At 42.8% G+C, this 25,080-nt stretch overlaps 1 protein-coding gene across 1 annotated transcript in view; it reads left to right on the top strand.

The window, feature by feature from the left end:
* Nucleotides 1–216: 216 nt before the first annotated feature.
* Nucleotides 217–25,080, top strand: part of LOC141107997 (sodium- and chloride-dependent neutral and basic amino acid transporter B(0+)-like) — an 87,274-nt gene continuing 62,410 nt past the window's right edge. The window contains exons 1-2 of the mRNA XM_073599142.1: nucleotides 217–404; nucleotides 19,572–19,716. Of these exons, the coding sequence (XP_073455243.1) occupies nucleotides 351–404; nucleotides 19,572–19,716 (199 nt within the window). The 5' untranslated portion in view covers nucleotides 217–350. The remainder of the gene's footprint in view (nucleotides 405–19,571; nucleotides 19,717–25,080) is intronic.

Below are 25,080 nucleotides of genomic sequence, written 5' to 3'. Positions count from 1 at the left end.
GGCTCACACAGCCAAGGAGCTAGCATTTTAAGAAGAGATGGCAGCCTAGATATTATTCTCATGATCATCTTCCTTCAAAATTGATTCAAATGTTATAAGATAGCCAAAGCCTTTGTGTGAGATCTGTCCTGTTTTTCATTGACTGAATTCCAGAAAGTGACAAAACATAGGAGGTGCCAGTTACTAATCACACACCTATCAGGAGAAAGAAAACATTACCTGGGAGTCACGGTAAAATAAAAGATTTCACAGTGTACCTGAGCAGTGTGGTCCTGGACACCTGAAGGGGAACTTTTGCGTCTACAAAACAGGAGAGATCTCTTTGAAAGAAGTGAATCTAACACAAGATAATGGGCATGAAAGAAGTTCTAACGTTCAACAAAAATTCTTCCAGCGTAAAAAAGGTGAGCAGTTACAAAAACAATTAGGTAACCAAAATGTTTGCAGATACCATGGATTTGGTCAATGGTTAACTTGTAGAAAGGAATTCAAGTATGTTTAAGTAATGAGGATCTAACTAAAAGGAAATCATGCTCTGAAATACTTTTTTTTTTATACATAGCAAAAGTAGCTGAACCAAATCCATCAATCTATCTGAAAGCCACCTAGTTTTTATAACTGTTTGTGAAAGCTGATATCAGATCATTGTGCTGGGTCAGTTCACGTTTTGTTTTATTAACTAATTAAAAGGTTGTTAGAATAACTGCAATTATGCTAAACACTGCTATTTTTTTAAGATATGTGCATAATAGCAATACAGTATATTCAAATATTAATCAGTTTAAAGGGGTTGTACACCCTCAAGGTTTTTCACCTTAATGCATTCTATGCATTAAGATGAAAAACCTTCTGTAGTGCAGCAGCCCCCCAGAGCCACCCTTTTACTTCCCTGAACCCGATCGTTCCAGCGATGGGACGAGCACAGCAGCTTGGGTCCTCATTGGATAGATTGATAGCAGCAGGAGACATTGGCTCCCGCTGCTGACAATCAAATCCAGTGACACGGGAGCCAGGGGGCGGGGCAGAGTGCTGCTATCTGCTGCACGAGTGCCCCCATGGAATGCGGCTCTCAGTGGGGGCACCCAAGAAGAGGAGGATTGGGGCCACTCTGCGCAAAACCCTTGCACAGAGGTGGTAAGTATGACATGTTTAAAAAAAAAGAACCTTTATAACCCCTTTAACTGCAAGAGGTAGTTGGAATGCATTGGATGCTTTCTTGTGAATTTCACTTTTTATTTTGTATACCCCACCTAATTCTGTTAGTTACTCCTAGTGTATGTTGGGGGTCCGCACCTTATGTAATGGAATGTCTTATATCAGCACTGTTCATTGACATGCTGCAGTATTGTGTAGAGTCTTGTTAGCTCACAAATATTTTATAGTGGCATCATTTATAGTAAACCCACACAGTTAGATCTGTGTCAGCAACATATTACTATAAAAGTAGGTGGCCAAAGATTTGTATGCATGCCATTATTTCCCCTGCATCTCCTGCTGAGCAACCTGAGAGCCCCAAACACAAATTAGGTCAGTAAGAAAATGTAAATTTTTAGCTCCAGGTATTGCACCACCCATATTTTTCTAGCTGAGAAGGGAGTGGGGGGGTGGGGGGTAGGGAGGACTTTAAATGAGGCAGTGACTGGGTAGAGTCATATGCCTCCATCCCTGGTGCAAATAAAAAAGAGGGGAAATTTGGGACTTCAAATGAAGCAAAAAAAAAAATTGATATATAATATCATGCTTATTGGTACATATACACATGTTGAGTTATAACAAAATACAGTGAATAAATAATATTTCTCATTAGTAACATATCGTACATATACAGTATCTCACAAAAGTGAGTACACCCCTCACATTTTCGTAAATATTTTATAATATCTTTTCATGTGACAACACTGAAGAAATGACACTTTGCTACAATGTAAAGTAGTGAGTGTACAGCTTGTATAACAGTGTAAATTGGCTGTAAATTGGCTGTCCCCTCAATTGCTGCTGGCTGTGAGGGGTGTACTCACGTTTGTGAGATACTGTACATACATACATATTGCTGCACCACGGGTTGTGGGTGGTGTTAGTTGATAACCTGGACCTCTCTAAGTAATATAAAAAAGTCAATAATGAATCATGATTGTAAAAGCAAGTATGGTCAGATGGTAGTGATAGCGTAGCATCGAAAAAGGCTCTATGCATTTCCTGGGTTCTTTCCACTCATCAGGATCCGATGCAGGGTACATATACTTGTATCTGCAAAAAAGTGCATATATATGTAATCTGGTATTTGATGCAAAGAAAGAGAGGGGAAGGAAAAGTCCCATGCATTAGCAGGTTCCCCCCCCCCCCATGCATTAGCAGGAGAACCCCCCCCCCCCCCCGGTTACTCACAAGTCAGCTATAGGTTTCAAATGGGGTGCTGAGAGCCGAAGACATAATGGAGTATTCACCTCCGGGAACTGTGGCAGTGGCAAGACAAAAATGAAATGGAGAGGGAGAGGAAGGCACCAGGTGGGCGTTGCAGCTCCTGGAAATGTATGAAAACTCCAATGTCTCCAGAATCCAGTCCCATGTGTAAAGGACAGCCATTGAGGGTCACCTAAGTGGTGTTAGAAATTTATATCAAAAACATGTATTGGATATATCTCCCAACCCCCACAAACCCCCACAACTTGTCAAGTGGCCACCGCTCTGCCAAAGGGAGGGGAGAGAAAGGAACCTGCTAATGCATGGGACTGTGCATGAACTAGGTAAACCATGTTTTCTGTGATACACGTCCCCTAGCTACCTCCAGCAAGCCATATATACATTATATAGCAGAGGTGTCATGACAAAGCTTCAGCTTGGAAATAAAAGACACTATTTGCGTTCACAAAACCCAGGTTTGGACCCCCTGGGGTACTAGGGAGGAAATTTACAGAAAAAGGGCAATTTTCATGATAATAATTAATTGATACAGATAGGATGTATGGTCCGCAATGCTCTCTCTGCAATTGAAGAAGAAGAGAAAAGGGAAGGCAAGTAGAATGAGGGATAACAAAAGGTAAGCTAGGGAGAAGAATCTATACAGGGACTAGAGAAAGGAGGGAAGAAAGGGCTCTTGAATTCCCGATATGTTTCTCCTAATTTTTGTTTAAAGTAAAGCTATTAGCTGGGCATCTTGGATCCATGGAGACCACGTACTGAGAAATTTCTTGTGGGTATCTATGAGTAAATGTTTAAATTCAGTCAAATATACAAATTGCTTCTTCCATGCTTTAGCAATGTTCACATAATTTAGTGCATGCTTTTACTGTGATATGTCGTCATAACACAAAGGCCTCCAAACTTTCTGAAGAAAGGGTTACTGATTTTTCAGATTGGGGGGGGGTCGGACTGGGGGCAGTGAAAGTAGAAAATGTCCTGGTGTTAGTGGGAGCAATAGTACCTTATCTCTGGTGTCAGTGGGAAGAACAGTGTTCCACCTTTGGCGTCAGTGGGAGGAATACCCCCCTATCATTGGTGCCAGTGGGAGAAATTATGCCCCATCGTGTCAGTGGGAGGAATAGGGGTTGATTTACTAAAGGCAAAGACTGTGCACTTTGCAAGTGCAGTTGTTCCAGAGCTTAGTAAATGAGCAGAAGTTATGCTGGCTTCCATCATCCAATCATGTGCAAGCATAAATGCTGTTTATTTTTTCATTTTCTTTGCATGTGATTGGGTATTCTTTGCAAAGTGAAGCTTTACCTTATTTACTAAGCTTTGGAGCAACTGCACTTGCAGAGTGCAACTGCACTTTGCAAAGTGCACAGACTATTTGCCTTTAGTAAATCAACCCCTATTCCTCTCACTGACACAAACAATGAGGCATAATTCCTCCCACTGGCAACAACAGTGCACCATAGTGTTTGGTATTGGTGAGAGGAATAGTGTCTTGTATCAGTGAAGAAAATAGTGTTCCAAGGGCCACATAAAGGTAAGCAAAGGGATGCAGTTTGGAGACCACTGGCTTAACAAATCTAAATTGATAAAATGTTCCTTTTAGCCACAGGTTGTTTTAATCATTTGCATGCAGTTAAGGATCTCTTATATCAGTCACTTGCCTTAACAACATTTTTTTGGATATAATAATGCCAGGAACTATACTGGTGGCACTATTGTTCCTGGACCAGAAGGTTGTATTTCCGGTGTCGTGTCCACCACCAGGTGTCTCCTTAGCTGATCCCAGCAATTAGTCTTCATCTGATACTGGCTGCTGGGAGGGTATTTAATCCCTCCTCTACTGTTTCTTCTTGATTCAATGTTTTGCCTGCTAGTTATATACATGCTTGCAGACTACTCCTTAGCATAAATCCTGCCTGAGCCTGATCTTGATCCTGATACAGCCCTGTACCTGTATCCTGTGCCCTGCTGCCTTATATCTGCTCCCCTTGTTCCCGATCCCAGTCCTGGTTCCTCGTTCTTGATTGTTCCTTGCACCTCCAGTTTACCCTGGTGATCCATGCTTCCCTTTTGTCTGTATATATTGTATTATTGTTAGTTTGCTAGTTAGTTTTTCTGTCACTTGGTTAGTTAGGCTGCTAGTTAGGTATTTTTCTTACTTGGTTTATTAATCACTTATATTCTCATGTTTGCTATGTACTCTTTTTGCAGGTGTTTGGATAGCTTTTTTTTAATGAATATAAACTCCCCAAAACTCCGCCTCCCACTTGAAAAAGTGCAATACCTTCCAAGAATTTAAACAACACAAAACATACAAACAGCAATAAAATCAATCTGGGCGGTTGCCGGGTGGTTAATAGAGGATACCATTTAGTCACCTAAAAAATTTGCAACTATTGTGGAGACCCAATTGTATGTCCAGTGGAATCAGTGGTGTTGTGCTCGCTGTAGTTGCCTACAGAATAACACAACACTGTCCTGAATAATGTTTTACACTGGAGCAACAATGGGATCACAAGGATCAAAGTTTAAATATGCAAAAAAACTTCAATTGATTAGGTTCTCTTTCAACTGATAAAGATACCACTCTAAGTACAGATATGTAGCTCCTACCCCATTTTTCCGGGAGCTTGATGGTGACTACCAGAGGTAGGGAGGGCTGACATAATTCCTTAGGGTGTAGGATATTAGGCAATGTGGGTGACGAATAAGAAAGAAAGTTGGGCGCCAGTCATTTTTATGATTAAACAAGAGAGAAGTTTATTTCTCTAACAGGAAAAATGGGGGATAGAGCACAGGACACCCTTAATAACGATCAGCAACAGGCAGATTGGCAGACTCCTTAGACAAAAATAGGTGAGATTAGGCAGACAGCAGTACAGGGAAAAGAGCCTATAAGCTGAACCAGCACATCTGTACTTTGCAGGCTAAGCTGTCTCCTATGGTAACTGAACTTAACTCGTGGAAGGTGCAGAAACTCTGTGGATGATTCATTCTTGACTCTTTCCCAGGGTCTCCATGGAGTCACCTCTGGTACTTCATCTCAGGTCTCAATCCTTTCCTTTCAGCATTGTTTCCGGATATTGAGCAGAGTTATCTCAGCAGAATCTTGAACACCCGGATAGGCCTAGCAGCCAGGAGAGCACCTGGATATGCCTCAGGCTTCAGACCTAGCAGCCAGGAGCTCCTCCACACACACACACCAAACCAGGCCGCAGCCCTGGGCGGAAAGACTGAGATCACCTGACTTCTTCACAATAAATAGCTTCTCCCAGCATTCATAGCAGCAAATCTGATTGGCTGGGAAATGTATGTTTATCCATAACTTGAATGTACTGTAGCTCCGGGCTTTTTTTCAGCGGGAACGCGGGAATACGCAGTTCCAGCACCTCTTGGACTGACTGTATGTAATGGCAAGGGGTGCTGGGGTGTGCTGCAGGGTATTAATGCTCACTGCTGGGGATCTATTTTTGCAAGGGGGGTCTATTGTTGCTGGTGGGGGACCTATTGTTGCTGGGGGGGTCTTCTGTTGCTGGGGGGTCTGTTGTTGCTGAAAGAGATCTACTGTTGGGGGAGGGGTCTATTGTAGCAGCCAGACAGACTATTAATGCTGGCTGTGCAGAGATCTGTTGATGCTGCCAGGAGTCTATTGTTACTGGCGGGGAAATTTGTTGTGGTTGGTCCATTGTTGTTAGGGGGGTCTATTGTTGCTGGCTGCAGGGGGTCTATTTTACTGCTTTTCTTGATATCATTACCAAATTCCATACAAATTACTTAGCACCTCAAAATGATACTAGGTTCTATATTGTCTAAAAGGGACGGTACTGGGAGGGGGGTAGAGGCGCAGAAAAGGGGTGAGTCGGAAAGGGGGAGTTCCTGCACCTATTGTCTGAGAAAAAAGCCCTGTATAGCTCATACTAATGTCAAAGGCAACAGTGACACCTACTGACAAAAGGGAGAAGCCACAACTAAATAGAATTAGAACAGAAATAATTTGACCACTAAACACTACAAATTAGCCAGGCTGGCTACCACCCTGCATAACTAAATTTACCTGTAGCCCTATTCTAGGATGTGGGTGCTACAGATATATGTAATAAACATGTGTTCATGCTGGTGATGATTACTGATGCTGAGTGGAGCTGTGAATAATAGGGTGATTATGTTGGATACTTGTGTTTATTTAGAACCATATATCAGTCCAGTTTTCATTCATATTTGAAAGCAAACAGCAGGTGGACTCTCAATTAGAGCGCAATTCAAACAGTTGTGTCCTAGAAATGCAGATAGCAGCAGTAGTTATATGCAAAATAGTGTATTGTGCTGTAATTACAGCACAGTTACTCAGTCTTATCCATACTTGCTGCTTCAGTGCAAAAAGTCCTTTCCAAATGATAATTTTTAAGGTGAAATGTAAAAGATGTTAAGGGAGATATCGCACAGCTTTAGAATGATCATTATTAGTAGATTGGCAATAGGCAGTTCACGCCTTTAGGTGGTGAGAAGCATATATCGATATAGATTAGAAGGGAGCAAAGCAGGTATATGCAGAGCTGCAGATGATCCTTCTACCTCTATGCGGTGTAACTGCTTTATAAATATTTAGTAATAACAATTTACAAATAGATAATTGCAAGCTTTGTATGCTTTGCGTACCTTTTTTTTTTTTCCCACCCCATTCTTTCCACAGTGGCCATTTTTTACTTTGTATCCTTTCACATGTGAGTGCTCAGCTCTGTTCAGCAGGGACTCTGCTGAATCAGAGCAGACAGGGATGGATGTAACTTTGTGGCCTCTATACCAGTTCACTTTTTGCCTGAATTCTGAAAGTGGACTGTGGTGGATCTGTGATGGCTCTAAGGGCAATGAACATGTATCCGATTACATCAGGCTATCTCTGAACCGTCATGTTTAGGTCTTGAAAAAACTGGAAAGGAAGTAGTCCTTTTTCTGTTTTTTTTCTGTACCTGGACAGACTCTGAGGTTGAAAGAATGTTGACATCCTTCTGCCTATAGACCTGCATGGAGCTTCCAATCAGGTCTGTCTGAAAAACTGACAGGAGGAGTTAACTGGAAATCCCATGTGAAAGGGTCCTTAGTGAGTGGGGGGAAGTTTTGCTGACTTCAATCATTTATTTTTCTTCCTTTTCCCTTGCACACAGTTGGGTATTCTTTGCAAAGTGAATCCACCCTTAAAGCATTTGTTAACCTGTGAGTTCTGTGTCATGGCCCTCCTCCCCCTCCTGCCGCTGAAATAACTGTTAATGTGCTGTATAATCCTGTTGGGTTCCTATGCCTGTGTCCCTCTGTCTCTGTGTTTTAGTTAAAAAAAATGCTGTAAATACCAGATTCTAATGTGCCGCTCGGCGATCATGTGACCAGCCGGCTCTCTCTTCTTTCCTCCTCCCGAGTGATGTCAGCGGGGGGATTTTTGGCCCCTCCCGCTCTAGCTGTCAGACGGGGAGAAGAGAAAGCCGAGTGGCGCATTGAAATACGGTATTTACAGCATTTTTTAAGATAAAACAATTACTTTAAGCCTAGTACACACAGGCCGAATGTTGAGCGACATTCGGCCCGTGTGTACTGGAGTTAATCTGACAAAAGGCTTCTGTAAAAGGGGCATGATCAAAAAGGTCTACCAATCAGCTCCTGATCAGTGCTCTCAGTCACTGGCTGAGAGCAGTGTGCAGAGTGTTCTGGTGGGGCGGGTGGACTGCCCCCCTGTCAGAACGCAATAAAACATCAGGGGAGATCACTGTACTAACATTGGATATTTAGTACAGTGACTCCTCCTGAGCTGTCAGTTTTTTTTCATTCAGTCCTGCAGGGTTAAAAAAAAAAAAACTACTGGTGTGAATGAACCATAAGCTTTGCCTTATTCACTAAGCTCATTAAAAATTCACTTTGCAATCCCCATTTGTTCGCACCCCCACCCCACCACTGCCACATTTCGCACTTTTTGGAGGGGAGGGGGGAGCGGGTACCTGGTTTTGACAGGTACTCGCTCCCACTTCTGGGTAAGATCGCCACGGCGATATTTGAGTTTTTCCGGCTCCTCCTCCTTCCCCCCGCTGCCTTCTAGGACACACACAGGTCCCAAAAGAGGGCGGGACTATTCAGAAAGCACAGCATGACTCGTGCATGTGCAGTAAACTAGCAGTGAAGCCTGAAAGCTTTGCTTCCTGTTTTCCTTAGTGAAGATGCTGGCGCCTGCACCGGGAGCACAATGACGAATCAGCTTAGGGTGCTGACATTGCTGGATCACTGGACAGGTAAGTGTCCTTATATTAAAAGTCAGCATCTACAGTGTTTGTAGCTGATGACTTTTATTTTTTTTTTTGCCCAGACTGGAGCTCCTCTTCAACATGCTCTACTCTTATGGTGAATCAACCCCAATATCTCTCAGTAACAGTCTCCCTGCTTACATCTGCTATTAACCACTAGACATCCATGCTATGGCCGAATGACGGCCACAGCGCGGACCTGCATTCCCGGGAGGCCGTCATATGACGGCCTCCCCTGTGCACTCTCCCTGCGCACGCCCTGCAGGGCGCGCGCCGGGCGCGCTGTGATCACCGAGTCTATGAGACTCGGCTGATCACTGATCCGTGTAAGGGGCCGGTCCCGGCCCCTTACCATGTGATCAGCTGTCAGCCAATGACAGCTGATCACATGATGTAAACAAAACATCGGTAATCGTTTTTTTTTTTACTCGCGCTGACAGCGTGAGTAGAAAAAAAAGCCGATCACCGGCTCACATGTCAGGGACATCGATCCCAAAGTGGAAGAGGCACATCTGCCTCATCAGTGCCCACTAAAAGTGCCACCTAACAGTGCCCACAGTGCCACCTATCAATGCCCACAAGTGCCACCTATCAATGCCCACAAGTACCACCTATCAATGCCCACCTGTAGTGCCAATCAGTGCCACCTGCCAGTGCTGCCCATCACTGCCACCGATCAGTGCCCATCACTGCCACCCATCAGTGCCCATCACTGCCGCCTATCAGTGCCCATCACTGCCGCCTCATTAGCGTACATCAATGAAGGAGAAAAATTACCCATTTTAAATTTTTTATAACAAAATATTAAAAAATTAAATTTTTTTTTTTTTTAAATTCAGTTTTTTAAATTTTTTTAACAAAAAGTAAAAACCGCAGAGGTGATCAAATACCACCAAAAGAAAGCTCTATTTGTGGGAAAAAATGATAACAATTTCATTTGGGTACAGTGTTGTATGACCACGCAATTGTCATTCAAAGTGCGTCAGCGCTGAAAGCTGAATATTGGTCTGGATAGGAGGGGGGTTTAAGTGCCCTGTAAGCAAGTGGTTAAACCAACATCAACATTTATCCTCTCACTTCATGTCAACCTGATGGATTTTCCTTGAAGCAATGCAAATGACTGGAATGTCTTTCAAAGCACACAATCGATTAAGAAGAGTTATTCTTTCTGTTCTGTGTATAGTTTTGCATTAATATTTAACTCTTGAGAGCTACCTAATGTTCACATTTAAACATTCTTGAATAGCCCTACTGTATAAACTTTAATAACACACCCCTGGCAATTCATTGTTATTTGTTTTGAGTTTTGAGTCTTGTGTTACTTTGTGTATTGTTATATCTTAGAACTGTTTAACCTCTTGTCTTACACTTTATTTTTTAGGTACCTAGAGAAGACAAGTAGGTTTGACATTAGTGGATGATTTACTAAAGAACAAATTGTAACTGTAGCCTGTGTTTGCTTTGGGCTCCATCACACCAGGCTGCATTGCTTGTGCATTGGGATGTGTTGTGTGGGGCAGTGAGGGGCGATGCATCTCATTACTATTTTTTTCTTTTTTAACTTTATTTAAGTGTCACAAAATGGCACTTCATTCAAGCCTATGCACTGCAGAGTGTAGCGACATGCTGTATGTTTATTCACAGCCCCTAAACACAGCATTATAGTGTGAACAGCTCGCATTGAAAACAGTTGTTTTCTATGTGCTCTTGTGCTGAGTCTGCACTGACATGTGTAGATTAGACATGTACAATTTGTTTAGTTCCAAATTAGTTTGTTGACGAAATTCAGCATATTCGTTTATTTGGAAGCATCTGAATGAACAAAAGACTCTTTTGATGAATGCATACCAAACGAATTGTCAGTAAGAACGAAAACCCAAAGAAACAAAAATTTGAAAGAACTGATTCAACCTACGAGTTTACCGAATCAATTACATTCGGATAATTTAGTTTTTTGTATTTTCTATTATAATTAAAATATGAACTATTATTATAGTTTTTTTTATTATTATTATTTATTATTATAAATTATTGAATTATAGGTAAAAATAACTGGAGTCAGTAATTCTTCTATTCAGGTCTCTGTGCCATAGCAGCTAATTTGGGACAGATTTGATTTACATTTTTATTGAATTTTCCTTTCAAATTTGGCTAAAGTAACTGTTAGTGAGCATAACGAATACAAATGCATCAGAAGTTACAAATTATCCAAAGTAACGAATGCCCCATCTAAACGAATGGAAAAGAACGAATACGAATGCATCTGAAGTTACGAATGCCGATCATAACAATTGATCCGATAAATGAAAAGAAACAAAAAAACGTATGAAACGAAAACTGAACTAAACACAATTTTTGGTAGTGCACATGTTTAGTGTAGATCAACTTAGCTCCATGGATATAATGTGACCGAACCCTTAGAATACCAAGAGTACCTTAGAATGCTAAATGTACATAATATAACTGGATACTAACATTTATAGGTAAAGTTAATTGAAGGGAATATTTAGTTGCCTCTTGGGGCTTTTATTGGTTGAACTAGATGGACGTGTGTATTTTTTAACTAGACTATGTAACTATGTAAGTATGGAATATACTGTAACAAATAAAGACAATACATTCAAAACTAGATAGATAGTTATTTGGCTTACATTGAATAATCCAATGTACGTCCAAGTGTTTATATAGAAATCAAATATACAGTTAACCAGTTTAAAGAACGCATCAAATTTTGTTCTACAAGACAGTTTTAGGAATGTGAACACTTTGTTAATGCAGGACCACAAAATAATCTCTTAGGTCAGATTTACTACAAGTCAGGTACAATAGATCATACAGCTGTCAATCTAATGCCCTTTACATAGATGAAACATTTCTTACTTTCATATTCCATCTTCAAAATCTGCCCCATTTCATGGAACCACTAGCGTGTACGTTTTTACCACTTTCAGTCGTTTCACACTTTATTTATACTTCAGAACAACTAAGGAGTCCTTTATGTCATTCAAATCAATTACCAGATCCATTAAAGAGGAAATTCAGTCCCCTCTTTAGTGGTTCTGCTTCCCTCTCTGGCACCGCAAATTATGGAACATGCACAGATGTGCCAAAGGGCTCTTCCTGGCGTGACCAAAACTGAACTGCATATTCAAGGGGAGGCAGAACCAGTGTTTTGTAAAGAGGTAGAATCATTGATTCATCTCTTGAATATACTGTATGCCCTTTTCAATGCATCAGAGTTGTGCTAGCTTTGTCAGCTTGGCATTGCATGCTATTGTTAAAGTATTACTAAACCCAGGACCCTGCATTCCCAATCTCTGGTTTTCCACAGTGCACAAAACATGGAAATGCAATTATTTTAGTAAATATAAACTGCTAAATACTTTTGCTCATCAGGAGTGTATAAACTGTAGCAGTCCTGTGACTTCTATCAGTGTCCGGACGAGCACTAGTTAAGGCTTGTAGGAGGAGTTTTCATTCTCCTCTGACTGTCCTGACCCCAGACCCTCTGTCTAGACAGTGCTGATTGACCCTGTGCTGATTAGGGATGGGCCAAATGGACCCCTGTTTGGTTCGCACCAGAACTTTCCAACACTGCGAAAGTTTGGACCCGAATAACGAACCCCATTAAAGTCAAAGGGACCCAAAGGTCAAAAAGCAAAAGTGAAGGTAGTTGGGCATACAATGGTTATAGCGGTCCAGGTCCTGCCCTGGGGGACATTTATCAATAAAAAAGTTTGTGAAAAATGTAATTTTTAAATGAGCAGTGATTTTTTGATTTTTAAAGTGAAAGCCTAAAAATGAAAAATTTCTTCCAATATAGTGCCTGGGGGGTCCCCTTAGTCTACCTGTAAAGTGGCAGATCTGTACCACGTCTAGAATCTGCTGCAGCAATAATTGCATTTATAAAGCCCAAAAAAATGAAATTTTGCCTGCAAGCTGTCTTTATTTTTCTCAGCAACAGCTGGGGAGCCAGTGTGTATGATGAGTCCACATCGTAGTGAGATTTTTTGGATACATTCTGGTGTCATCAAGGTTCTTTTGATGAAAGCAAGAATTGTCCTTGCTGTAAAAAATTGCAATGATATGCACCTGTCAAACAGGTGCAGAAAAATTGGTCTTTGGGTGTTAATTGTGCCCATGAAACCTATACCAAAAACATTCTTCCAGATGAAATGATTGAACACCCTCAAATCTAGGCAGCCTCGAAGTCCTGCAGAGATTCCACATCCCAAAAAGACTTAATCAGTGACATCAGGATCAGGGGCTTCATAGCTGGTAATCCAGGACTGATTCATTTTTATAAAAGTCAAATCGTCCACGGAGTCTGTGGACAGAGGCGTTCTATTATCAATAACGAAACCTCCTGCAGCACTGAATGCCCATTCTGAAAGCATGCTGGATGCAGGGCAGCCCAACAACTCAATAGCATATTGGGCAAGTTCTGGCCAGTGGTCTATTCTTATAACCCAGTAAGTCAGTGGATCGTCAGCTGGAAAGCTCTCCATCTCTGTTTTGGCCCCGAGGTAATTGTCCACAATGTGATGCAGATGCTGCCGATGGGATGTGAAAGCTGACAGCCTTGGGCGGCGAGGACTAAAAAAATTCCAAAATGCCTCACTTAGGCAGACGCCTTCTCCAACACTCCTCTCTTGACCAACAGAAGACTCAAAATGATGTTTTCCATGACACTGTAACCTACTGGAGTTAGGAAAAACCTTCAATAAAATCCTCTTTAACGTGTCCTCAAGAGATTTTACCTTCTGCACTCTCTATTGGGATGGGATGAGTTCTGAGACCTTCCTTTTATGACAGTGGTCAAGGAGGGTTGCCAACCAGTAATCATCCTTCTCCTTTATGCCTCATATTCTTGGGTCATTTTGCAGGCTTTGAAGCATGAGGTTGCCCTTGTGCCTCAAATTTGCAGAGGCTTGAGAAGCAGACTCTTCGGGGTCACTCACAGCACCTGAAACTTCCTCCTCCCAGCCACGTACTACTCCCAAGGGTCCTAGGGTTGGAAAGCCATCGCTTACAGATTGACGCATGTCTTCCTCTTCTTCAAAGCCTATGAAAGTGCTACAATCCTCCTCCTCATCCTCATCCTCCCCCCCTCTCTCCTCCTGTTTGTGTTTTGTGACATAGGAATGATGGTGTCTGGATAAAGTAGACCTTAAGAGGAAAGGAAGTCCTCCTCTTCTCCTGCTGCTCTGCCTCCAGTTCCCTGTCTATAATGCCACACAGATTCTGCTCCAGCAGGAACACAGCAGGGATTTTGTCAGTGATGCATGCACTGTCACAGCTCATCATCCTTGTGGCCTCCTCAAATGGTGACAATACAGTGCATGCATCCTTAATGATCAGCTATTTGGCGTGGGGAAAAAAGCAGAGGCGGCCTGAGCCTGTTGTCATGTTGTATTCGCACAGGTACTTGTTGACGGCCCTCTGTTGCATGTATAGCCGCTGCAGCTTTGACAAAGTCGAGTTCCAGCTGGTGGGCATGTCACAAATCAGTTTATGGGCAGGTGCATTTCCCGCTGAATTTCAGGCAACTGAGCACTGGCTGTGTATGACCGCCTAAAATGGCAACAGACTCTTCTGGCCAGCTTTAGCACATCTTGCAACTCTGGGTACGTATTTAGGAAATGCTGCACCACCAAATTGAGGACATGTGCCAGTCAACTTTCCCTGTCTAAGGGAGGACAGGAGGTTTGAGCCATTAACACACACCACCATTCCTGGCTCCAGCTGGCATGGTTTGAACCACCTCTGGGCCTGTCCCTGCAGAGCTGCAATAATCTCTGCTCCAGTGTGGTTCCTGTCCACTAAACACACCAGCTGAAGCACTGCATGGCACCTTTTAGCCTGACTCTGGGAATAGCCCTTTGAAGGCTTAAGGGATACCTGATGTTCCTAGAACAATTCTGCAGAGGAGGGCATGGAGGTGGTGGAGGAGGAGGAGGGGGTAGAGCTCACAGATCTGGCATCATCACCACCAGCTGTATGGAGACGTAGGGGTACAACAAGCTGCAGCACCGAGGCCTGTTCTGCATCCTTTTGAGTTGCAAGCAGCGTCACCCAGTGTGCTGTGAATGAAATATATCGTCCCTGCCGGTGCTTGCTGGATCACGTGTCAACAGTAAGGTGAATTTTACGGCTGACTGTGATGGTAGAGAGATGTAATGGACTTGTGAATGTGAAAAGTAGTAGCGACTGGGAACCTGCCAATGTGGTACAGCATATTGTGCAAATTCACGGAAGGGGGCAGAATCCACCAGGCTGAAAGGCAGAAGTTGGAGAGCCAACAGCTTTGACAAATTTGCATTTAGACGCTGGGCATGTTGGTGGCAGGGACTGTATTTTTTTTTCCGCTGCAGCAGCTGGGGCAGAGAAATTTGCCGGCTACAGTCTACAGCTGGTGGTGTGCTGCTGGTGAATGTGCTGCTAGGACCTGGGACACCCTGTGCTATACCATCATCCCTGTCAGTGGAGGCTGCTGAGAGGTAATGACTCGGTATAGAAGGGGCAGACTAAAGTGGGTAAGGAGTAGGAGGAGGAGGAGTGACAGATTTGTGCCCCTTTTGTGTGGCTTTTAGGTGCTTTTGCCAATGGGCTGAGGGGTTGGACATTAAATGCCTTGTTAAGCATGTGGTACCCAAAGGGTTGGTGTTTTTGCCACGTTTGATGTGCCTGAGACACAGTTTGCAGATAGCAACAGTGCAATCTGTTGCAGATGTGCTGAAAAAGGCCCAGACAGCTGAGCTTTGGGGAGTGGTCCGGGAGATAACAGCTGCAGAATGTGATGGAATAGGGTGGCTGCTCTCTACTCTTTCCTGATGTCGGCCTCCTTGGGGTTGTGCCGTCTCACCTTTAGTTTCCTCCTGTGCTCTATCTGGCACTCAAGTCACATCAGTGAACTCATCGTCATCGTCATCTCCATCTCCTCCATCTTAATCATCGTCATTACCACTGGAGACAACTTGGCAATACGCTGCGGCTGGGGGAACATGAATGCCAATTTGTCTACCAGTCTTCTCCCCTCTTTCTAGGCTCATGTTCCTGTCATCCTCAACCTCAGAACCAACATCTGAATTCAGTATTGGCTGGGCATAATCAAGAAGCAAGTGGCTGACGCTGTGGGCAAATAACTCAGCTGACTCCTCCATGGCTGATGTTGGGGCTATGGCAGGAATAGATGTGGACAAGGAGGCAGGTTTATCCACTCTGGCAACTGCAGGGGACTGCACACTTGTCTCTGCTTGCGTGACAGAGGATGAGGAGAATGAGGATGGTTTAGTAAGCCAGTCCACCACCTCTTCTGCATGCTGTGGCTGGATAGCATGGGCAAACTCACTAAACAGAGGAAATGATGCCCTGCCTGAGGACTGACCACCATGTCCACCTTTGCCTGTGGACACATTTGTTGCTGGCCCCCTTACAGTGCCAAGGGAACATCTACCTCTCCTTGTTGTCCTCCCAGACATTATTGGGAGGGCGGGGGCAATGCTTATAAGCAAGAAGTGGAAATCTGTACGTAGATGCACTTTAATTAATGTCAAGTGGTGTTTGGTGCACTTTAATTTGAGTACTCACACTACACAGACACACTCCACAGATACGCTATAATATACTGCAATATAATGCGCCAAACACACAGTGACGCACAGAACTATATGGCATTAAACTGGCAGTAACGCACACAAAACTATATGGCATTAAATTGGCACTAACACATACAGAACTATATGGCGTTAAACTGGCAGTAACGCACACAAAGCTATATGGCGTTAAACTGGCAGTAACGCACACAGAAGTAAATGGTGTTAAATTTGCAGTAACGCACAAAACTATATGGCGTTAAACTGGCAGTAACACACACAGAAGTAAATGTTGTTAAACTGGCAGTAACACACACAGAACTATATGGCGTTAAACTGGCAGTAACGCACAAAAAAACGATATGACGTTAAACTGGCAGTAATGCACACAGAAGCAAATCGTGTTAAACTGGCAGTAATGCACACAGAGCTATATGGTGTTAAACTGGCAGTAATGCACAAAACTATATGGCGTTAAACTGGCAGTAACGCACACAAAACTATATGGCGTTAAACTGGCAGTAACCCACACAGAAGTAAATGGCGTTAAACTGGCAGTAACTCACACAAAACTATATGACATTAAACTGTCAGTAACACACAAAAAACGCTATGGGATTAACTGGCAGTAACGCACACAGAACTATACGGCGTTAAACTGGCAGTAATGCACACAAAACTACATGGCGTTAAACTGGCAGTAATGCACACAAAAATAAATGGCGTTAAACTGGCAGTAACGCACACAGAACTATATGGCATTAAACTGGAAATAACGCACAAAAAACTATATGGCGTTAAACTAGCAGTAACGCACACAAAACTATATGGCTTTAAACTGGCAGTAACGCACACACAGAACTATATGGCGTTAAACTGGCAGTAACGCAACACAAAGCTATATGGCGTTAAACTGGCAGTAACGCACACAGAAGTAAATGGTGTTAAATTTGCAGTAACGCACAAAACTATATGGCGTTAAACTGGCAGTAACACACACAGAAGTAAATGTTGTTAAACTGGCAGTAACACACACAGAACTATATGGCATTAAACTGGCAGTAACGCACAAAAAAACGATATGACGTTAAACTGGTAGTAATGTACACAGAAGTAAATCGTGTTAAACTGGCAGTAATGCACACAGAGCTATATGGTGTTAAACTGGCAGTAATGCACAAAACTATATGGCATTAAACTGGCAGTAACGCACACAAAACTATATGGCGTTAAACTGGCAGTAACCCACACAGAAGTAAATGGCGTTAAACTGGCAGTAACTCACACAAAACTATATGACATTAAACTGTCAGTAACACACAAAAAACAATATGGCGTTATACTGGCAGTAACACATAAAGAACTATATGGCGTTAAACTGGCAGTAACGCACACAGAACTATATGGCGTTAAACTGGCAGCAACACACAAAAAACGCTATGGGATTAACTGGCAGTAACGCACACAGAACTATATGGCGTTAAACTGGCAGTAATGCACACAAAACTACATGGCGTTAAACTGGCAGTAATGCACACAAAAATAAATGGCGTTAAACTGGCAGTAACGCACACAGAACTATATGGCATTAAACTGGAAATAACGCACAAAAAACTATATGGCGTTAAACTGGCAGTAACGCACACAAAACTATATGGCTTTAAACTGGCAGTAACGCACACACAGAAGTAAATGGCATTAAACTGGCAGTAACGCACACAAAACTATATGGCATTAAACTGGCAGTAACGCACACAGAAGCAAATGGCGTTAAACTTGCAGTAACGCACAAAACTATATGACGTTAAACTGGCAGTAACGCACACAGAAGTAAATGGCGTTAAACTGGCAGTAACATACACAGAACTATATGGCAGTAAACTGGCAGTAACGCACAAAAAAAACGATATGGCTTTGAACTGGCAGTAATGCACACAAACACTGAAACTATCTAAGCTGTCCCTACTCTACACTAATGTATGTATGATTGACACAGTCTCACTACACTACAGTGAAACTATCTGAACTGTCCCTACTCTAGCTGCACACTATGCAAAGCTGAATGATGGTCCCCCTCACTACACTCACACTATCCCTAGACTGACACTAAACTAATATTCTACACTGACAACTGAAGCAAAATAGCACAGTATAGCACACTAACTAACTAATAGCACTGAACAAAGCCCTGTTCTATCTCTCTCCACACCGAAATCACACTGAAAATGGCTGCCATTGAAAGAATCCTTTTATACTGTGGAGCGGGAATGAGCCATGATTGGATAAAGTCATGATGACAGTGTCCAATCATGACTCTGACAGTGCTCTGTGCCCTGATTGGCTGATGCTTTTACTGCTTCAGCTAATCAGGGCTTGCAATGTACTGTTCAGCGCCGCAATGCATTGTGGTTGGTTCGGGGGGGGGGGGAAACAAACGGACGAATGACCCGTTTGTTCCGATGTTCACTGAACGACCAAACAATGAAAGTTCGGCATGAACTTATGCTCGGGCCAAACTGTTCGCCCATCCCAAACTCTCTAGCAATACACACCAAATTGAACTGGATGGATTGGGGACTGTGAAAGAAGGGGAGGATCAGAGAAGACAGGATCAAACCACCTTTTTTACACAATGTTCAGGATTAACCCCTTAGGATCCTCAGTGGGTATAACAAGCATTCTTTACTGCATATACAAACTGATTTTACTGTTGTAGGTTTAGTAACACTTTAAGCCTCATCTACAAGCACCCCCAGATCCTTTTCCCTCACTGATTTTCCGTGGGAAACCCCTCTTAATGAGTATTGTATTTTTCGCAGCCAGATGTATAACTTTAGTTTTCTCAGTATTAAACCTTATCTACCACGTTGAACGCCATACAGTATGCATACAGATACAGTACAGATACAATATTTCACCAGAAGCATGTTTAAGGCTTAATGAAAAGAGTTTCTCTTGCTCACCTGCCCTACATGGACAGCGTCTATGTGACAGTGAGAGAGGGTCTCAGCACTTACCTTATTCACCTCTAGTGCAAAGTCCCAGAGGGCAATTGTGTGATTGCACTGAGCGTGTGTTTTTCCTCTCCGGAATTAGTTACTGTATGTTCTATAAATCTAACTACTATTAATAATATAACTATTTATCCTTTTCCAGTGTTTAGATTTTTAATTGAACAATGCTATGTGTGAAGAGATAATCATAGAATCATGCAAACCTGCTGTATTATAAGGAGCTCTTCTATATGACTTTGACTTTCTTTCTTTTTTTTCTCTAGGACACCCATGTGGATTCTAATGATGAAAACAAGGAAAGGGGAAATTGGTCCAGAAAATCAGACTATTTACTGTCTATGATTGGATATGCTGTGGGTTTGGGGAATGTGTGGAGGTTTCCCTATCTTGCATACAAGAATGGAGGAGGTAAGAACACAAATTGTTGGCCTGATATAAAAGGAAAAAACTGTCAGTAGTCACATAAACTCTCTACTTTAATTTGCATCCAGACCACATAAAACTTTATTTTATGTGCATGCACATATTAGATCTGTTCCTGTCCAATAACAACCTCAAAATGACTACTTAAGCGTGCTTCCAGAAAACACATCTTTGGGACTACTCTCTAGCAAGATGTTTATCAGAATGCAACCCCTGCTGCCATTTGTTTGATCTTTTTGACTTCCTTATAACTTTTCTATGCACTTTTTGAAATTAGAACTGAAGAAAAACTAATGAGAAAATCAGTTTTCCAAACTGGAGACATGCAACCAAAATCAAACACAAGTTGCAAACTGTTAAAGTGATCTAAAAAATCTAAGATGGATCATTTTCCATTTTCTGAGCAACAGTCATATATACAGAAAGAAAAAAGCTGTTTTAGGCTTGCTACAATTTCAGAAGTGATAAAAGACTGCCGGACTTGTAATATTGAATTTTTTTGTATGTCCAGCCTTATAAATGTTTTTAGTAGCAGGTATTGTGATAACTGTAACCTATAACCTGATCGTGAATGGACCACCCTGTAAGGCTGGGTTCATGCTGGTACGACACGACAGTCTTACCACTTTGGATCAGACTTTGTTCTGAGACTTGAAGTCCGACATGCGTCCGACTTCAATGAACAGGGCTCCAACTTTAATCCCTGACAATACCAGGCACTGTGTCTGGTATTAATTTTTAGGGGGAACTCCACGCCAAATTTAAAAACAAAAACCAGCATGGGTTCCCCCTCCAAGAGCATACCAGGCCCTTCGGTCTGGCATGGATTTTAGGGGAACCCCCCAAAATCCTTACCAGACCCTTATCAGAGCATGCAGCCCAGCAGGTCAGGAAAGGGGGTGGAGACGAGCGAGCACCCCCCCTGAACCGTACCAGGCTGCATGCCCTCAACATTGGGGGGTGGGTGCTTTGGGGCAGGGGGGGCCTTGTCCCCATGTTCATGAGGACAAGGGCCTCTTCCTGACAACCGTGGCCATTGGTTGTCAGGGTGTGCGGGGGGCTTATCGGAATCTGGAAGCCCCCTTTAACGAGGGGGCCCCCAGATTCCAGCCATCCTATGTGAATAAGTATGGGGTACATTGTACCCCTACCCATTCACCTGAAAAAAAAGTCTCAAAAATAAAACACAGCATAAAGTAATAATAATAATTTTTTAAGGCAGCTCCGGCGTCTCTTCCAACTTCTTCTTTCCTCTCCGGCTCTTCTCCACTGATGTCTTCTAGCCCTCTCTGGTTCTTTTCCCCTCTCCGGGTCTTCTCCACTCTTTCACCGGTTCTTCCTTCTTTGTCTGCTGTCTTCTGCCTCTGCTGGGTCTTTTCCGCTATCTTCTCTCTCTTTTGCTGGGTCTTCTTCGCTGTCTTCTCCCTCTGTGCTTCTTCCAATGTTGGCTTGACGCTCTCTACCGCTCTAATGCCGGGTGCGCCACTACTTATATAGGCAAGGGGCGGGGTCACCGGAGGCATGTCCCTTACGACGTCACCGCCCATCATGCCCTGGGCGGTGACATCATAAGGGGTGGGGTCTCCGGATGATGTCATACGGTGACCCTTCCCCATGCCTATATAATTAGTGGCACACCACGCACCCAGCATTAGAGCGGGAGAGAGCGTCGAGTCAACATCTGAAGAAGAACAGAGGGAGAAGAAAGCGGAGAAGACCCAGCAAAAGAGCAAAAAGATATTGGAGAAGACCCAGCGGAGGCAGAATACAGCAGACAGAGGGAGAAGAACCGGAGAGGGTTATAAGAGCCGTTAGAGGCAGAAGAAGTCAGCCGAGGAGGCAGAGGAGCCGGAGAGGGGAGAGGAGATCCAAAGAGACGACGGAGCTGCCTTAATAAATTACTTTAGAAATATGTGTAATGTGTTTTATTTTTGAGACTTTTTTTCAAGTGAATGGGTAGGGGTACAATGTACCCCATACTCATTCACATAGGGTGGGGGGCCAGGCTCTGGGGGCCCCCTTGTTAAAGGGAGCTTCCTGATTTTGATAAGCCCCCCGCCTACAGACACCGACAACCAAAGGCCAGGGTTGTCGGGAAGAGGCCCTTGTCCTCATCAACATGGGGACAAGGGGCTTTGGGGCCCCCCTGCTCTAAAGCACCCCCCATGTTGAGGGCATGTGGCCTGGAATGGTTCAGGAGGGGGGTGCGCTCGCTCATCCCTACTCCCTTTCCTGACCTGCCAGGCTGTTTGCTCGGATAAGGGTCTGGTATGGATTTTGGGGGGCCCCGTGCCATTTTTTCAGTGTAGGGGATCCCCTTAAAATCCATACCAGACCGAAGGGTCTGGTATGCTCTTGGAGGAGGAGCTCATGCTGTTTTTTTTATTTGGTGTGGTGTTCCCCTTCAAGATCATCAGAGCATGCCAAAGTCGGATCAGTCATGACAGCGATCCGACTTTGATCCGACTTTAGTGATATTCAATTCAGTAGGATCAAAGTCAGACCAAAGTAGTGCAGGAAGCATTTTCAAAGTTGGACCGACTTGTGTCGGACCAGTTAAGACGGCTTCCATAGGGAAACATTGATTTTTACACATCATGTGATATGAGCTCCTAAAGTCGGAGCATTTGTTGTACCAGTGTGAACACGGCCTTACCCCCCATGATGTTTCATTGCATTAATTGGGGAATTTAGGTAGGTCCTGATTACATGTTCAAAGTCTGATCAGTAAGCAGCTAATTGTGTATTTATTCAATGATCGGTTAAGCAGTGACAAGACAAGACACGTTTATTTAATCTTTAACAATAGTGTATTACACAGAATATATATGTAGCATTATGTTCATATTAAACTCTGGGACACTTTGTGCAGACTAATCAATCCAAGAACAATTGATGCAACTGCCTGTAAAAGCTATAAAATCGTCATTAATCCTGTTTTAATATCCTGCCTAGGATCCACTTCTAGCAAAGCTCAGGTTTCACACAGGCCTCACATTCTTCTCTAGGACAGGGGATTTCATAAATCAATACTGGCAATAAGCATGGAATTTGTAATGACTAAATTCTGTTCTCTGTGATTTTCCATATATCCAGCACACACTTAGTACCTTGATGTACGAGGAAGTGAGATGGGTAAATATTCTACACTTACCGTAAAGAAGAGATCTCTGACCTTTATTAGCACAACATAAACCACAATCAAATACTGATAAGTGATGGAGTAATAAACTAACATTAAACATAAAGCATGTCTTTTGCATGGCCAAGAGTCTGTTCATGGCATGTAATCCTATGTGACATTGTAGTAAGGAACATTAAAACTGGACTCATGAACCATAGGTATAATGAAGTAAAAAAGTGTAATAGCCCAGAGCAACCAATCTAAATTCACACTTTAGGACTAACATACTAAGCGAGAAGAGCAGGCTCACTTAGAATAAAATCTAAATAAGATGTGTTCACTCAGAATTTCCAATCGACTGTAAATATGCAGTATATTTAGATGATTGAAGTGAATATATTTTCACCTTATTCACTCCACAAAGTGAAAATTCTTTACTCGTTTATAAATAAAATACAGCTTTTTATGTGTATGTTTAAAAAAAATAGTTTTCCTCTTTTTGTGTGCTGAAAAATGTTTCTAACATTCGTTTTACATGTGTTTTTTGCTTTATAGAGGAAAATGGAAAATACAATAAATTGACATAAGTGTAGTAATTTTTGCAATTTTTTTTTATTAAAACAATACCTGACAGTCCTTGTTCAGGACATCATTATATCCCTGGCTCTCAAATGTGCCCCTGTGTTGTCTTCCTGTGACATGGGCTTCTAATGGAGACTTCAAGTGGCCATTTCAACGCACACCACATAGGCATGTGTCCACTGTTGTCACCATTAGGAAATTTGGACTGAGAAATACCATGCAGTCATCACTAGAGCGCATGTGTGTAGATAAGAAAAGGATGCAGGAGATCAGCAGCAATGAGATGCAAAAAAGGATGAAGAATGTAAAAAAAAAAAAATTTATATTTTAAAAATGTGTCAGTTATTTATGATACACAGAGGTTGATTTACTAAAGCTGGAGCACACAGAATGTAGTGCAGATGTGCATGGTAGCCAATCAGCTTCCAACTTCAGCTTGTTCAATTAAGCTTTGGCAATAAAACCTGGAATATGATTGGTTCTATGCAGAGTTACACCAGATTTTGCACACTTCAGTTTTAGTAAATTATTCCCACCGTGCTTTACCAAACAAAATTTCAGTTGGGGTTTGCATCTACTTAAACTCCAGTAATGCCCTGTACACACGATCGCACATTCCGACAACAAAATCCATTGGATTTTTTCCGGCGGATGTTGGCTCAAACTTGTCTTGCATACACACGGTCACACAAAGTTGGTTGGAAATTCCAAACATCAAGAATGCGGTGACATACATGTTACGACGAGCCAAGAAAAATTAAGTTCAATAGCCAGTGCTGCTCTTCTGCTTGATTCCGAGCATGCGTGGCACTTTGTGTGTCGGAATTGTCTACAGCTCTCAAACTTTGTGTGTTGGAAATTCCGATGGAAAAAGTCCGATGGAGCCCACATACGGTCGGAATTTCCGACAACAAGCTCCGATCGCACATTTTCCATCGGAAAGTCCGATCGTGTGTACAGGGCATAACGATCACTGAAGACAAAGGGGGATTGCCTGAGGAAATGTAAGTAAAAAATAATCCTTGACATACATATATGTAATGGAAAGGGGACAGACTCAACTGGTAATGGGTGTGATAAACCATGCACAATGCAGGGACACTCAGTAACACTCTGAGCAAGTTTGTCTTGCACTTTAGGCCCCTTTCACACTTGCGCGACTTGTCCTGCGGCCTAGTCTCCAAAGGGAGGAGATCATGCTCTGCTTCAGTATGTCACAGTACATTGGTTCCCTCAATGAAATCTAGCTCCCCAGTGCCGGCAGCACTCATGCAGCCCCAGACCATGACACTCCCACCACGATGCTTGACTGTAGGCAAGACACACTTGGCTTTGTACTCCTCACCTGGTTGCCGCCACAAACGCTTGACCCCATCTGAACCAAATAAGTTTATCTTGGTCTCATCAGACCACAGGACATGATCCCAGTAATCCATGTCCTTAGTCTGCTTGTCTTCAGCAAACTGTTTGCAGGCTTTTTTGTGCATCATCTTTAGAAGAGGCTTCCTTCTGGGATGACAGCCATGCAGACCAATTTGATGCATTGTGCAGCGTATTGCACTCAACTTCTTTGGTGTACCATGGCGAGGCCTGTTCTGAGTGAAACCCGTCCTGTTAAACCTCTGCATGGCCACTGTGTTGCA

The sequence above is a fragment of the Aquarana catesbeiana genome, linkage group LG09, assembly GCF_042186555.1.
Source record: "Aquarana catesbeiana isolate 2022-GZ linkage group LG09, ASM4218655v1, whole genome shotgun sequence".
Taxonomy (NCBI): domain Eukaryota; kingdom Metazoa; phylum Chordata; class Amphibia; order Anura; family Ranidae; genus Aquarana; species Aquarana catesbeiana.
This window is presented reverse-complemented; position numbering and strand designations above follow the sequence as displayed.